Source organism: Mastigoproctus giganteus, chromosome 2, assembly GCF_048544385.1.
Source record: "Mastigoproctus giganteus isolate SK-2022 chromosome 2, ASM4854438v1, whole genome shotgun sequence".
NCBI lineage: Eukaryota > Metazoa > Arthropoda > Arachnida > Uropygi > Thelyphonidae > Mastigoproctus > Mastigoproctus giganteus.
In genome coordinates this window covers 17389961-17405468 of record NC_143576.1, presented here as the reverse complement: position 1 = coordinate 17405468, position 15508 = coordinate 17389961, and the positions used below count along the sequence as shown (strand labels likewise).

The window sequence follows — 15508 nt, the reverse complement described above, 5'->3', positions numbered from 1 at the left end:
AGTAGTACTGCTACCTGGAATTTATAATCTTCACTTTACTTAAGATTTAAATTATTTTCCAGTGTTTATTTCAATATAGATTTCTCCCCACCCAATCTTCAGAAAGCCAGTATCTATACCCCCCCACTATAAGGGGGGGGGGTAAGACCATCTGCTAAATCTGATTTCCCATTAAACTTTAAACAAATACATATAGTCTGAAGTTTCCATTAAAAAAAAAAAGCTGCAATATGAAATTTAAAAAAAAACATTAAATATTGTAATACTTTCTTTGACTAAAATTGTTATGTGGAGTAGAAGAGCTACATTCTGCTTTGTTGGTTAGTGATAATGGAAGCTGATTAAAGCTTATTCAGAGTTTGAAGAACTCTTCAGTATTATTGGTGTTTCAGATGACTCCATACTGATGTTTGACCATGGTTGGCTGATGGAGGGTATGGTAAGGAAAATTTTGGTTCACTGGTACTCTGCTTTATTGTAAAAATATTTCCATCACCAGGTTAAATATACAGACAGTGTGAATGCCATTCATTGCTATCATCTGTTAAATTGAGGTCTGCAAAAGTGAGTGTTTGCTGTAATATTATTCTGGTATGAGATAATGATTCATTTTTCATTGTTTATTCATTGATATTATAATTCATTGTTTATAATTTCAGAGGAAAAGGGAACCCCTTAACACCTTTCATTTATTTTCGTTTTTTGATTTTGAGATGTCATTCAAAAAGGAATCCTTATACTAGGTATGATTCATTTCTGCATATAGAAACAGTAAAACTTTTAAAAGGTACAATTTTTGGTAATAGATTTATTATAAAAACAGTGTGAATAATGAAGGAATGGATAATAATGAGGAATTTGTCTGTGGTTAAATTTAACAATTAATATTTTATAAAAAATTTATGAAAGGCAAGATAAATATATTTAGAAAGATCCATGTATTTCAGTAGCATCCTCAACTTCATAATTTAATGATAAAACTTTTTTTTTTTTTTTTTGTAATAGATATATTGAGCAAGTCAGATATTAGATATGCTGTTTGGAAAATGTTATTGAATGAACTAAAAGTTTATTTTACAAGTTATCTAGTTTAATGTGCTTCTTAATACTTCAGCTCTCTTAGGCTACAGTAGCCAAGCATAAAGAATATTACACTGTTGCCTGTAATTGCTGTTCTTCAACACTGTGTGGAAATAGCTTCAGTTCAACACTTCAACATTGTGTGGAAATAGCTTCAATAGGAACTATTGAGATTGAAAATTTCATGAGCTTTTTTTCTTTCCACTTAACCTGTCTGAGGCAAGAGTTGTGTGGTGTTTTTATTTTTTCCTATAAATAGAAATGCTGACTAGAGATTAACAGACAATATTTTAGTTCTTCATAGCCATAGCTGCCTTACTAAAAACAACAGTGTTCAACCTGACTCTTAAGAGTGAAAGTACCATTCACGACTTGATTCATATTTTCATGTTTGGATGTTTTGATAGTCATAGCATCCAGACATGTATCTGGAAATTGCATAAAACAAATTTTTATTCACAGGAATTCATAGCAGTTTCACAACATATGTAGTAAGGAACTATTTATGACTACTGTTTATAAGGGAAGTGGAGTATTCAAAGGTGTCTTAACAAAGAAAGAACTTCATTAAGACTTAATAAAGACAGTTCCCCCCCACAGTTTTTGTGAAGCACCTTCAAATTGTTGTCATGCTGTTAAATTGTGATGTTATTTTAAAATCATAATTGAATAAATGTGGAAATTTCCATGTACATTTATTTTTTGTGGTTGAGATTAGACTCATTAAAAACATACTTTACATCTAAGAACTTTAAATTAAACACCCTTATACCATGTTTAAAATGCAACAAGTTGCACTTCAGAGGTGTTAACTACTACTTAAATTAACCAATTAAAATTAACCATTGGTTTTTAATTTGGTTTATTTTAATTACTAGGTTGCAAGTAGCAGTTATCACCTTTCAAACTTGTTGTATTTAGCAGTTTTTTGTTTGATATTAGCATCAGTAGAGGCATATGATGCAAGAAAGCAAGCTTATGCAGCATCAGCCAAAAAAAAACAAAAAAAAACCCTGCTCCCATTTCACTCCTCCATTCGTTCCAAATACCCGTCCAGCTCAGCCTTAAATTTATTTAGGCTCTCAACTTCCACAACAAAGGATGGAAGTCTGTTCCAACTACCTGCTGGCTAAAGGCAAACTTCTGCTTGTCTATCCTACATCTGTCTTTCTTCAGTTTGAATTTATGCCCTCTCAGGTGATTATTCTGAGCAAGAGGAAAAATCCCATCAGCATTGAGCATGCTCAAACCATTCAAGGCTTTATACACCTCAATCAGATCACCTCGCAGGTGCCTAGTCTCCAGACACTGTAATTTGCAAAATTTAAGCCTTTCTTTGTAAGAGCAACCCTTTGTTCCATTCACTAATCTTGTTGCCCTTCTCTGTATTCGTTCCAACAGCTCTACATCCTTCTTAAAATGAGGCCTCCAGACCTGTATACAGTACTCAAGGTGTGGCCTGACTTTTGCCTTATACAAGGGGATAATCACCTCCTTATCCCTGCTAGAGAAATTCCTGTATATCATTGACAAGACACTATGAGCTACTTTTGTAGACCATCTGCACTGCTCAGAAAACTTCATATCTGCCTGCACAACTACCCCCAGGTCCTTTTCATTCTCTACCACTGTCAGTGTAGTACCACAGAGTTGATACGTCACTCTGGAGTTACTGCTTCCCATATGTTGTACTTTACATTTGTCAATGTTAAACTTCATTTGCCACCTCTCAACCCATCTGCTCAACTTTTCTAGATCCTGTTGCAGCAGCGTACTGTCACTAGTGTCCTTAACAACCCTGCCAACCTTCGTTTTGTCTGCAAACTTGAACATTAAGCTTGATATACCATCATCAATATCATTTATAAATACAGAAAACAACAATGGACCCAACACTGAACCCTGAAGGACTCCACTAATAACATTAGTCCACGATGAGCAGTGTCCATTGATTATCACTCTCTGTCTTCTCCCACTCAACCATCCCTTTATCCATAGCAGCAATTTGTCTCCATTGCCACACTGCTCCAATTTGTTCAGCAGTCTTCCATGTGCAACAGTATCAAAAGCCTTTCTAAGATCTAAATATATGATATCAAAGTTATTCCCTGCATCCAGTTCCTTTGTGACCACATTATAGTATCCAATCAAATTGGTCAGGCAAGACTTTCCCTTAACAAAACCATGCTGTATCTGAGCAATAACTGAAGTCTTGTCTAGATGATTCTGCAGTGCTTCTTTAACCAGTGCCTCCGTTAATTTTCCTGTAACAGAAGTTAAACTAACAGATCTACAATTACTTGTGTCGACCTTTGATCCTCCTTTGTGAATTTGGGTCACATTTGCACATCTCCAGTCCATGGGTACCTCCCCCGAGTCCAAAGAAGCTCTCATAATTATGGCTAAGGGTTTGCTTACTTCCTTTGCTGCCTCCTTTATTATAAGAATTTTTAATTTGAGACTTCATTAGCTGATTACATTACAATTTAATTTATGTATTACATTGCTCAGATATAGTTTGGGCATAATTTTAGCACAAATGGCTAATTATTTGAAAGAGACGGATCATTTTAATTTTAGGCTGATTTGATTTAGAATTTGAACCTTTATATTTTGAATTATACCTTGAGTCACTGTGAATGTATATGATTAAACTTACATAGCACAAAGATATTAAACTTTAATTAGTGTGCTATCTAAATTACTCAAAAAAAAATCTACTAAAATTAATTTCAAAGACCTCCAAGGTATGGTTTCAAAGTACGTCTTTTATCGTTTTTCAGCTTAGAATACACTGAAGTGCCCATCTCTCGTGTAACTACTTACACTGACCACATGAATGTATACTGCAATATTTTTATTCTACAATTCATTCAATTATTTTTTTTAGAGTTACCAATCTGGTCACCTGTAGTGCCTTTTAAGGATGCTCTTATCTCTTGAATGATAAATGATAAATTATCCTCCTTTGCCTTCTTACCTTCTATGTAAGAAGCCAAATTATTAAAACAGACTTTCATATCTGTATGAATAACATGAAATTGTTCAACCACCTTGTGTGTGTGTGTGTGTGTGTGTGTGTGTGTGTGTGTGTGTGTGTGTGTGTGTGTGTGTGTGTGTGTGTGTGTGTGTGCGTGTGTGTGTGTGTGTGTGTACGTGTGTGTGTACGTGTACTGTTTTTTTACTTCTGTATATGTACAGACTATCTCAGCTCTACAAACAAGCTACTATTTACTAATTGTAATCAAAAGTAATAGTGGCCATTTTCATATTCATGATAGTTCCAAAAATTGGTGTAGGGAAGTGTACCCTTTCAACGAGATTTTAGTTTATGGGTTTACATAAGCCTAAATTGAAGAAGTTCTCTGGAATTGCAATCCAGAAGTTGAAACTGAAACTAAATTTATATATATAAATATAAAGGATATTACTGCATAAAAAAAAGTAGTGTTTATTTTTTTTTTATAGACTCCTGATTTTGATTTTATTTTGACAGGAATCTCTCCTGTTGTTCAACTCTAAAGTCTCCTGTTGTTCAGCTCTAAATTTTTAGGTTGCATTTGCATGCAACTTTGTTATAAGTGCACCCACAGTTAAAAAAAAAAAACAGATCCTAAATTATATAGGACCCTGCGCTGAAGAACTAAGTTATATAATGTGCATATAATGTTTAATTGTTAACTATACCAATAGCATTAACGCCACATTTCAATAGCACCAACTTAAAAATAAAATATATCATAAAAAGTAAAAGTGAAGTGCAGCCATTATCAACCCACTGCAGGATGGAAGCCTCCTCAACAATTCATGCTGAGGGAAATGGACCATAATCTGCCACGCTGGTCCAGTGCGGGTTGGCAGATCGACTGTATTCAGCAGTCAGGGGCTTGAACCCCGGTCTACTCAAAGAGCGTGTGCTACTGCACTCCCGCTCCTGCCCACTTGGCTACGGAGGCCAGTCATAAATAAGGTTAATTTGTTGTAATAATAGAAAACATGAAATAATAAAACACGCACACACACACATGTCTGTCCTTCCATCCAACCGCATGTAACAGAGGAACTCTCAGTGAATGGAGTTTCATGAAATTTTTTATTTGGGTTTGTTAAAAAATTTTGTCGAGCTAAGCCAAATTTCATTAAAATGTGGCAATTAATATTTCTTTTTTCTCTACAAATTATATGGAAAAAAATTCATAAATTAAATACAGTTTTAATTCATTATTATTAGCTTTAGACAGTCTGTGTGCTTGTGTATTTTGTTAGGTAAGACTCATGCATGTGGTGTTGCTTGTGAAGAAATATATATATACACACACAGAGAGAAACAAAATTAAAAATCTGTGGGAGAGACTAATAAATTTTATACAGTCGAAATTAAACCAGATGATTAAGTTTAAAGAACATGAAGCTGTGGAGTTTTATTAAATGTTCTATAAAGCTGTAAGCTTAGTAATTAATAGAAAAGGAGAACTATATTTACTCTTCACTTCTGTTAATTTTAGAAAAAAATAAAATCATAAATTTAGGGAAAAAAAATCGAATGTGCTTGAAATGTAATGCACTGTGTATGTTAACTAACTTCTTGTATTTATGTAGCTTTAAAATTTTTCCTAACTTATATTTTTCTCAGAAACAAAAAAAAAAAAAAAACTGTTGAACTGACTTGCACAGTGTGTGGAAATTCACTTGTGGAAGAGTTGATACCAGCTGTTGATTTGTATCATTGGCTTACCACCTATATGTGAGATTATTTCTTTGTACATTCTTCCAGTCTCTATGATTGTTAGATTGATCACCTACCATCCATTTGGGAAAAGTTGAATGTGAATCCCATTAGAGTCTATCAAAGAAAATTTTCTTGGGATTTTCTCTGAGTTTTTTGTGTATTCCAAAGTTCTTCATCTAATGTTTCACAGCTCATTCTAAGGCCATTGGCAGTTATGGGTCACAGATTTAGCAACTTGAAACTGCCACTCCAATTGATAGAATCTAAGAACTTCCTTAACCTGTTATAGTCCCCTCTCTTAAAAATTGAAGCGGTCACTTTTGCCATTGAAAAAATTGCCTTGGTAATTACCCATTTTTAGATGTCTTCATATTTGTGCAAAGTGCCCATTTTTTCACCATATATGCATGTGTCTGTCTGATCTTCCACATTCAACAGTTTGATTCCCGGTGGATGGACTTTCTTAAAATATTATATTTGCTACACCATTTCAAATTTCATTAAAACTGCACCAGTAGAAATATGCAATTTTTTTAAAATAAAATTTTGATTATCTTTATGTATAAGTAAGTTTATGTATAAGTATGTTTTGGTGCTTGATAAGCAAAAGTCAGATCAGTACCAAATTTTCAAGATTTTTGGATCAATTCAGATTTGATAGCTCTGCCATACACATCCCCAAAGAAAATATATTTTTGGATGTTTGACTATCATTTGAGAAGGAAAAGTTGTGTGTAGATATCAGATTCAGATATGTTTTGTAGGTCCCTTGGAAGCTTTAAGACCAGTTGCAGTTCCATAGCACACCCCTCTGCCTTCCTCTCCTTCGCACAAAATTCTGTATATACAATAAATGAAAGTATTTTTTTGGCATTACTTGAGAAGGAAAACTTGGATGGGAACCATATTTTCAGTCTTCTTGGTTCTTGGGGAGTTTCAAATCCATTTCTGATTCTGTATCTCTGATCCTTTGAGCAAAATTTCGAAATGACAAAATTTCTTGTCAACAAGTTAACTATATTACCTTCCTCCCAAAAAAAAAAAAAAAACAATGCTACACAGATTCCACCTCGCAGCTCCCCATCATGCAGTGAGGGATCTTTTGGTGAACCTGGGATCAAAATAAAAAGTTTAAACCTCTGAGGTACATTGTTTTGATAATTGAATATGCCTGAAATTTAACATGTGTATATTACCTAACTTGTATGACATTATGGTCAGTGACTGTCAGAGTTGTTAAAAAGTTGTCCCCACTTAGTTTATCGCCAAGAATTCCGTTCAGTAAAGTCCCTCCATAATGCTGTATTAACTGTTTTTTGCCCATTTCACTTGTCTAAAGGGGTATTTATCATATTCTGATCAACTTTACTTTCAACTTTCAGTATCAACTTTATATTTTCATCAGATAACTCACATTGATTCTACATCTGCCTGGGTTTGATTGCACTCCAATAACAATCTGACTGCCTTCAGTCTGCTTTTGTTAAGGTGCGTAACCTACCCTGCCCCTATATCTCTCACTCTAATTCTCTTGAGCATATAATTTTGATAATGAAATTCCTTGTTGCCAATCTCAGGTGCCAACCTGAGATTGACAATGATGAATCATGGTATGCCATGTCTCAGTTAGTCCTAAAATATCAATTTTAGAAAACTTGACCAGTAACTCATTCATTTGGTTTATTTATTAACTTGCATTAGTATATATGCATTGTGTATCCTTACCCTTACACAGTTATTCTAATTGTATAAGGGTAGTTGCTTAAGTTTTATTGGTTGAAGTGCCATTTACAGTGTCTTTCCCCAGGCAAGTGTTATACTCAGGCATTCACAATTGCTCCCAAGGAGGATGCAAGTATAACTTTGATGCATCCACTAAGCTACCAGTAGATCCTCTAATCCCCTCCCACTTAGTATCCTTTGAACCCTTAATGTGTCTGACTTCAACAAAGACATTTGCACCTCCTCTGATCAAATGAATACCTTTTTTATTCAGTAAATTCTTTTACCAGTTAGGGTAGGGCAAGCTGTGAAAAATTTTCCCCACAATCCTTGCAAAGGATCCTTCAAGTGCATCTCTTGACATATGATCCTTCCTGTTGTGTTTGGGCAGAATTGTTTGACAATATGTACTTCTGGACAAAATCCTTAGTTCAGTTTTGTTTAATTTATGTTTGTAACTTGTTTCAGTTTTATTTAGTAAATTGCGCTAGTTGTATAATAATTTTTTAATAATTCATCATGTTACATTTCTGCCATTGTCCTCATTAACTGATTACATTGACAATGATCTTATTAGAGTAAGTCATTTTGGCCCATTTTTTTAAATGTGCATAATTGGGATACTTGTATTTTCTGCCATCTGGCTATGTGATGATATAAGCTTATATTTTCACACATCCTGTTGGCAGGAAATGTAGCTATTCATGTATGCAAATTTTCAGCTATTAATACAAGTAGTTAGTGATTTATAGACATGAGTCAGACCCAAAAAATTGGTTGACACCACCATCCATCTCACTTCTCATCAGATTTTGATGATATTAGGAGTTAAAAAGTTGGAAGGGGATAATACATGGTGTATCATCATTAAAGAATTACAGTAACAGAACACTTCCACCACATGATTTTTGGATTATGATATATGATGGGTGGAGATGACCCATAGGCTAGTGCTTCTCGAATGTGATAAGTGATCCATGTGCATGTTTCAACCTTCACTCTTTTAGCAGTGGTAGCCAAAACACTTGATAAAACTGCAGATAGAGCAATAAAATAATGTTAAACAAATACCATTTTGGTGGAAATTACACTATAGCAAAAATGTTTTCAGGTCCCAGCTGACTTCCCTTATTAGTGGCATATGATGCAAGAAAACAAGCTTATACAGCACCAGCCAAAAATTTCACCCATCCATTTGCTCCAAATGTTTGTCCAGTTCATCCTTGGATTTATTTAAGCTATCAATGTCCACAACAACAGATGGAAATTTGTTCCAGCAATCAACCAATTGCTAGCTAAAGGCAAATTTCACACATCTATTCTACAACTGTCTTTCCTCAATTTGAATTTATGCCCCCTCAAGTGCATAATCTCAGCAAGAAGAATCCCATCAGCATTGAGCTTGCTCAAACTATTCAAGGCCTTATAAACCTCGGTCATATCACCTTGCAGGTGCTTAGTCTCCAGATGCTGCAGTTTGCAGAACTTAAGCCTTTCTTGATAAGAGCAACCCTTTGTTCCTCTCACCAATCTTGTTGCCCTTTGCTGTACTCATTCCAGCAGTTCTACATCTTACTTAAAATGAGGCCTCCAGATTTGTATACAGTACTCAAGGTGTGGCCTGACCATTGCCTTATTATTATTATTATTAGCCATATGGTGCAAGGAAGCCCGAGGCTTATGCTGCACCAGCGAAAAAAAAATTTCCATATTACCCTGAGAGAGAGAGAGAAAGTAGAAAGGAATCGCCAAGAAAGGGAAGAATGATGATATCCAGCTCAGGACCCTGGGTGTGCCAAGCCCATACTCACCAGATGTGAGACAAAGGGATAATCACCTCCTTATCCCTGCTAGAAAAATTCAATATTTAAAAGTTTGTTGGGTTGGTTAAAAGCTATTGACCGACTACCAGAATGAGCACCATATTGTGGGAAGCATCTACCATGAGGATACTATCACCTGATTGATCGATAATTGAGAGAATTGGATACTTAAAATCCTCTCTGATAAATGAATAAATGTTAGGACTGTCATAGGGTATCTCCTAACCACTTGTTTAAATTTATGCATTTGTCAGAAGTATAAATTCATTGCAGAAATCTGTAATTGCTAATGAATGTAGTACATAACAGTTTTTAATACAGTAAACTTAAGAAATATGCAATAAATAAAATAAAATGTGATGCATGCATCGTTATCAAGATGATATGCCAGTGACTTTGGTTGGAAGTCTTTATTTTTTACCATATGGGCAAGTATGAATTGTCTTCATACTTGCCCATAATGCAAAGGAAATTTATTAGTAACAAGTAACACAATGGTATGTCAGTAATAAGATACAATCCATTCATTATTTACTTATGTTTCTAAAATTGTTTTCATTACTTGGACAATTCAGACTTGCTTATCATAATTGTAATTGTTGCAAATAGTATGACATACTGTAATAATTCATTTCTCTGGGTTTTTTATTTTTTTCTTTTATTTTAATAAAATAAATAAAAGAAAATAAGAAATCAATTTATGAATATCAGTGTAATTGCTGTTTTCCATGGTATATGTAATACATCAGATCAACCAACAGTTATTGAACCCCATGAGTCCTAAAAGAAGCTTAATGATAATTTAATATATCAAGTTTTGAGTAAGACTATGGTCAGATAAAAAAAAAAAAGTCTGAAATATTTATTTAGCAATATGCCAATATTCCATTCAAGTTGAATAAATTATTGGAATTTATTTATTCATTATTTAATTTTATTTATTGAATGTTTATTCAGTAACTTCAGTGAGTCACCAGCATGACTTAAATTATGCATAACCACACTCAGTTTGCTATGGTACTTATGCGAAAATGAGATGGCCTGAATTACTCCTTTAAATAAGCTTTAAATAAGACTGAACTCAATGCACTGTAATTCATTTTATGTCCCGTATTGCTGCAGTCTTCCTTACATGTAGCAGGCGCCTCCATAGCCGGGTGGGCAGGAGCAGCATTTCGTAGCACATGCTTCTTGATTAGACAGGGGTTTGAGCCCGTGACCACCAAATATGGAGGATGCGGAAAGGTCAGGGAATGACCACCGCATATCCCTGAGCAATATGGCCTTAGTTGCTAATGCTCCTAAAAACCAAATGACGACAACAACAACAACATCCTTACATGTAGCTTGTAATACCCCACGGATATTGAAATTCTTTCTTTATGGGCAAAATTTCAGTATCCTTGCTCAACAATACTGAGTGATAACATTTACTAAAATCCTTGTGCTACTGATAAATTAATACCCTTGACCCTCTTAGTTTTGTCTTTTATTTTTAAAATTGTCCTTGCAGCTGATTTCCCTAATTGAAAAGAGAATTTCAACTTTGAGGTTAACGCGAGAGGCAAAACTTCAGCACTGCCATGTCATCTGCAATTTATATTGTTATTAGTGATGAACACTGACTGAGAGCAGGGTGACTTATTGCTGTGTCATCATTCTTAATCTTTTCTTTAGTGAGTTTCCAGACAGTATGTGCATCACTTGGAGGAAGTTTTTTTTTGAAGAATTTGAGTCTGTAAAAACTGGAAAACTGTGTACATGAAATAAAATCAAAATTTAGTGAAAAAAAACTAAAAGAAATTATGAAAACATTTAAAAAAATAAATTTTTTTTTTTTTTTTATTCAGTATGAAAATATCCACTTCATTTATATCTTATTCGAGTCATTTTCACCAATTTATGGATCTGAATTTCCTAGAATGTCAGATTCAGTTAGTTTATGTCCATATTATCTAGAATCTTGCTGAAAGGTTGTACCCGCTTCTTATTTTTGAAACTGTTGTAAATATAAAAACAGTTACTATCAATACTGTGTTGAAACAGCTTTCAAAATATGTATATTCATACTCCACTTAAAAAAAACATGTGCATACCCATGAAAAAGTTAAGATTGCTACTTGCCAACATAGTTTTAAATCTCAGACATCACTTGGAAAGGAAAAAAATAATTTTCTTATTCATGAATATCAAAATATAGTGCTAATTATCATCTACATCGAATATATAGTATTTGTTGATCCACCTGCAGCAGTCTTTTAGAACTGCCTTTAATCAAACTCTGTATGATTGTTGCCATTTTTGAAATCTTTTTTTTATTATTTGGTAGTTTTTGGCGCATCGGCTTCTGTGGCCATAATGCACCTCCCAAGGTTTTTGCAGTACTTTGATCCAAGCCCGAGGCGGGATTCGAACCCGCGACCTTTGGGTTGCTAAGCAGGCACTTTACCCACCCGGCTAGCCCAGTCGGCTTGAAATCTTTTACTCTTTAGAGTGCTTAACACTTTAGTGAACAGAAAAAGTCACTGCTAAAGAATATGAAAAATGCCAGTATAAAACCTGTTGCATATTGTGCTTTGCCAAGAATTTTCTTATGGAGAGCACCAGGTGTGATTTCTCATTCTTCTGATTCCCAAATCTTAAAATTATCTGACTTTGTAATTGAAAATACCAGCTTCGTGAACTAGTATTATTGTTTTTACTCTTAGTGCAGCTTATCACCATGAATTGCATCAAGAGTAAAAGTAGCTGATTCTTCAGTATTAGCATTAGTAGAGGCATATGATGCAAGAAAGCAAGCTTATGCAGCATCAGCCAAAAAAAAAAAAAACTTCCATTTCACCCCTCCGTTCGTTCAAAATACCTGTCCAACCGAGCCTTAAATTTATTTAGATCAACTTCCACAACAAGGGATGGAAGTCTGTTCCACCAACCAACTACCTGCTGGCTAAAGGCAAATTTCCACACATCTATCCTACATCTGTCTTTCCTCAATTTAAATTTATGTCCTCTCAGGTGATTATTCTGAGCAAGAGGTAGAATCCCATCAGCATTGAGCATGCTCAAACCATTCAAGGCTTTATACACCTCTATCAGATCACCTCGCCGGTGCCTAGTCTCCAGACACTGTAGGCGCCTCCGTAGCCAGGTGGGAAGGAGCAGCAGTGCGTAGCACACGCTTCTTGATTAGACCGGGGTTCAAGCCTGTCACCACCAAATACGAGGATGCGGAAAGGTCAGGGAATGACCACCGCATATCCCCGGAGCAATATGGCCTTAGTTGCTAATGCTCCTGAAAACCAAATAACAAACAAACAACAGACACTGTAATTTGCAAAACTTAAGCCTTTCTTCGTAAGAGCAACCCTTTGTTCCATTCACTAATCTTGTTGCCCTTCTCTGTACTCGTTCCAGCAGCTCTACATCCTTCTTGAAATGAGGCCTCCAGACCTGTATACAGTACTCAAGGTGTGGCCTGACCATTGCCTTATATATGGTACAGAGTAGGATATCTAGACTATACATCATCATCATTCAACCAAGTTTGGGCATCTTTAAATGAAAGATGTTTTTTTATATGCTGAGAGCTTCACAGACAAATAGTAACTTGCTGCTAGAGGGAGAAGTGGAGTGGTTGCAAACATTTTTATCCTTATTGTATGCTTTTTTTTCCCTTTTAATAAATTAATTTCCTGAAAATTTTGATATCTCACAAAATAAAAATTATCATGCATGCAAAAAAAAAAAAAAAACACTCGAGCTTGTATAAGACATGACACTGATTTTCATCCTTTACAGAAATGTGTTTACTGATATTCGCTATTCTATTGAAAAGATTGCTAATTATCCAGGAATTCCTAATGGATTACGACAGCTATGTTTCAAGCTTATAGGTATTGTATCAAGACTTGCTTCTCCTGTTACATCTACATAAATTATTCAAGCATTTCAAGGTAATTTATTTAAGACATAGAGTCCTCCGTGAGACTTGATGCTTTTATTTTAAAAAAAAAAGTACTGTTTTATATGTGTGGTGATCTCAGGGTATCAGTACGTTTTAGGAAAATGTTTTGAAGCTTATTTTATCGAATGAGTATTGAAGATGCTACTTACAAGTTTGTATTATTATTATTTTTTTATATCTAGAATAAACTATTACAGTTTGTTGGGTAACAATAGAAGTGGACTAAACTCTAAATTTAAAAAATGGTTTATAACAGCATATTAAATATCTGTATAGTTTGTGGTTGAAATGTGTGATAGTGCCCATTTGTGGAATTACATTACTGCATTAAAGAAATGCTTTTTATTGTTGTTTACCAATAGTTTGTGAGCTCTCATGTTAATGCTTTTCATTTGATATTTGTATATCTTTTTGAAAGTACTGTTTCTCATTCTAGATTGCATACTACATGCTTTATTGTATAATTTGTAGTAAATTTAATATTCATTTGAACTGTTTCTCTAATAATTGGGTTGTAATTTGGACCGGGTTTTTCTGTAATGGAAAATGGATTTAGAGGTGTTGCATCTACCTGAATGAATCTTAAACAAACATGGTTAGTTTCCTGAGTAAAATATACATACATGATGCACTGTTTTATTATTTGAGAGGGCTATGTTTAAATTAAAATAATAATCAGCATGCATTTTTCATTTTGCATATGTTTTATACTTCATTGTATTGACTCTCTAAAAGTGTATATATGCAGTGTGTGTGTGTGTGTGTGTGCACGCACACACACACACACACACACACAACTAGAAAAACAAACTTGTATCACTCCATCTCCTTTTATTTAAGACTGTTGAATGTAATACATATGTGTTATATACTTGTGTTAAGCACTTAATAAAAAGCAATATAATGAGAAAAGGAACTTTTCTTGCTTTATATGTTGTAAATTATAACTTTTGAAAAGTTATAATGCAGTTAAAGTCTGCATCATTTTCAGTTAATATAGCAATAGATGAAATCTTGTCTGTTCTATTTTCATATTTAATGTTAGTTCATTTTTATTTAATTTAAGCCTACTGAAAATGTTTTCCTCACTGGGAACAATTAATAGAATACACATTCTTTGTTGGAAATCGTATTGTTTTTTTATTATATACATTATTTTTTATATATACAGTAGAGCATCAATAATCCAAACTAATTGGGACCAGGGATAGTTTGGACTTCCGATTTGTTCGGATTTTCGAACTTACCAAAAATACTGTTCGGGAGACTGAAAAAAAAAAAAGTTGAGTAAGTTTAGAAATTAAAAACACTGGCTTTAAAATCTGAGGTGCTAACTAATTTTTAAAATTTTTAATATTTTTAAAATTTAGTGCCTTTTCACACAAAGGTCCGGATATAGGTTCTCCTATACTTTGTTTCTTTGTCTCTGTGTGAACCACAAATAAACTGCATCTTTGAGGGATGGGTTATTAGCTGTTCTCATAGTTTTTCTTTTCTTTTTTTTGCTCCATCTGAATCAGGTTTCGATGCAAACTTTAAAATTTTGCTAATGAAGACCTGCTTTCTCCCTTTGAAAGTCTCAATCTTCGATTCAGTTGTGAAATTTCTGCTTCCTTTTGAAAGACAAAGAAAACTACAGTATGATAAAATAAAACTCTGTTCAGAATCTTTTACTCTGTTTTTCTTTGTCACTTGCGCATATCTTGTTAGTTGCAATTTCTGTGTGTCATGTTCTTTTATTGATGGACTATCTTTTTTTTTCTGTTTCAGCTTTTACAACCCCCCCACCCCAAAATGTCAGTGAACTGAAATAACAGATTGCAAAGTGTTATGTTTAGTTAGTATTGTATGTATATTAATTAAGCTATGTATGTAAGCATAAATTTATTTTTATTTTACTACCCTGTGGTAATATTTTTCCGATTTTCACATATCATTTAATTTTGTTAATTAGTAAGGGAAAAAAGGTGTAAATTTGTTCTTTTTATCTTCATTTTTATACCCTGTGGATAATGTTCCTCGATTTTTTTGTTATTAGAATTACTGTTTAATAGAATCAAAATTCAATTTGTAAACATGATCACAATAACTGGCACTTACTACAATTATTTTATGGCACCAGCATAAAGAAAAAAAAAAAAAAAAAAAATTCTGACTCGTTTGGATTATTGACGTTTCATATTATTGAAG

At 34.0% G+C, this 15508-nt stretch overlaps 1 protein-coding gene across 1 annotated transcript in view; it reads left to right on the top strand.

The window, feature by feature from the left end:
* Positions 1-13288, top strand: part of LOC150089189 (transmembrane protein 33-like) — a 108931-nt gene extending 95643 nt beyond the window's left edge. Inside the window, exons 7-8 of the mRNA XM_090389712.1 lie at positions 660-743; positions 13153-13288. Coding sequence (XP_090245838.1) covers positions 660-743; positions 13153-13288 — 220 coding nt within the window. The remainder of the gene's footprint in view (positions 1-659; positions 744-13152) is intronic.
* The last annotated feature ends 2220 nt before the right edge of the window (positions 13289-15508 follow it).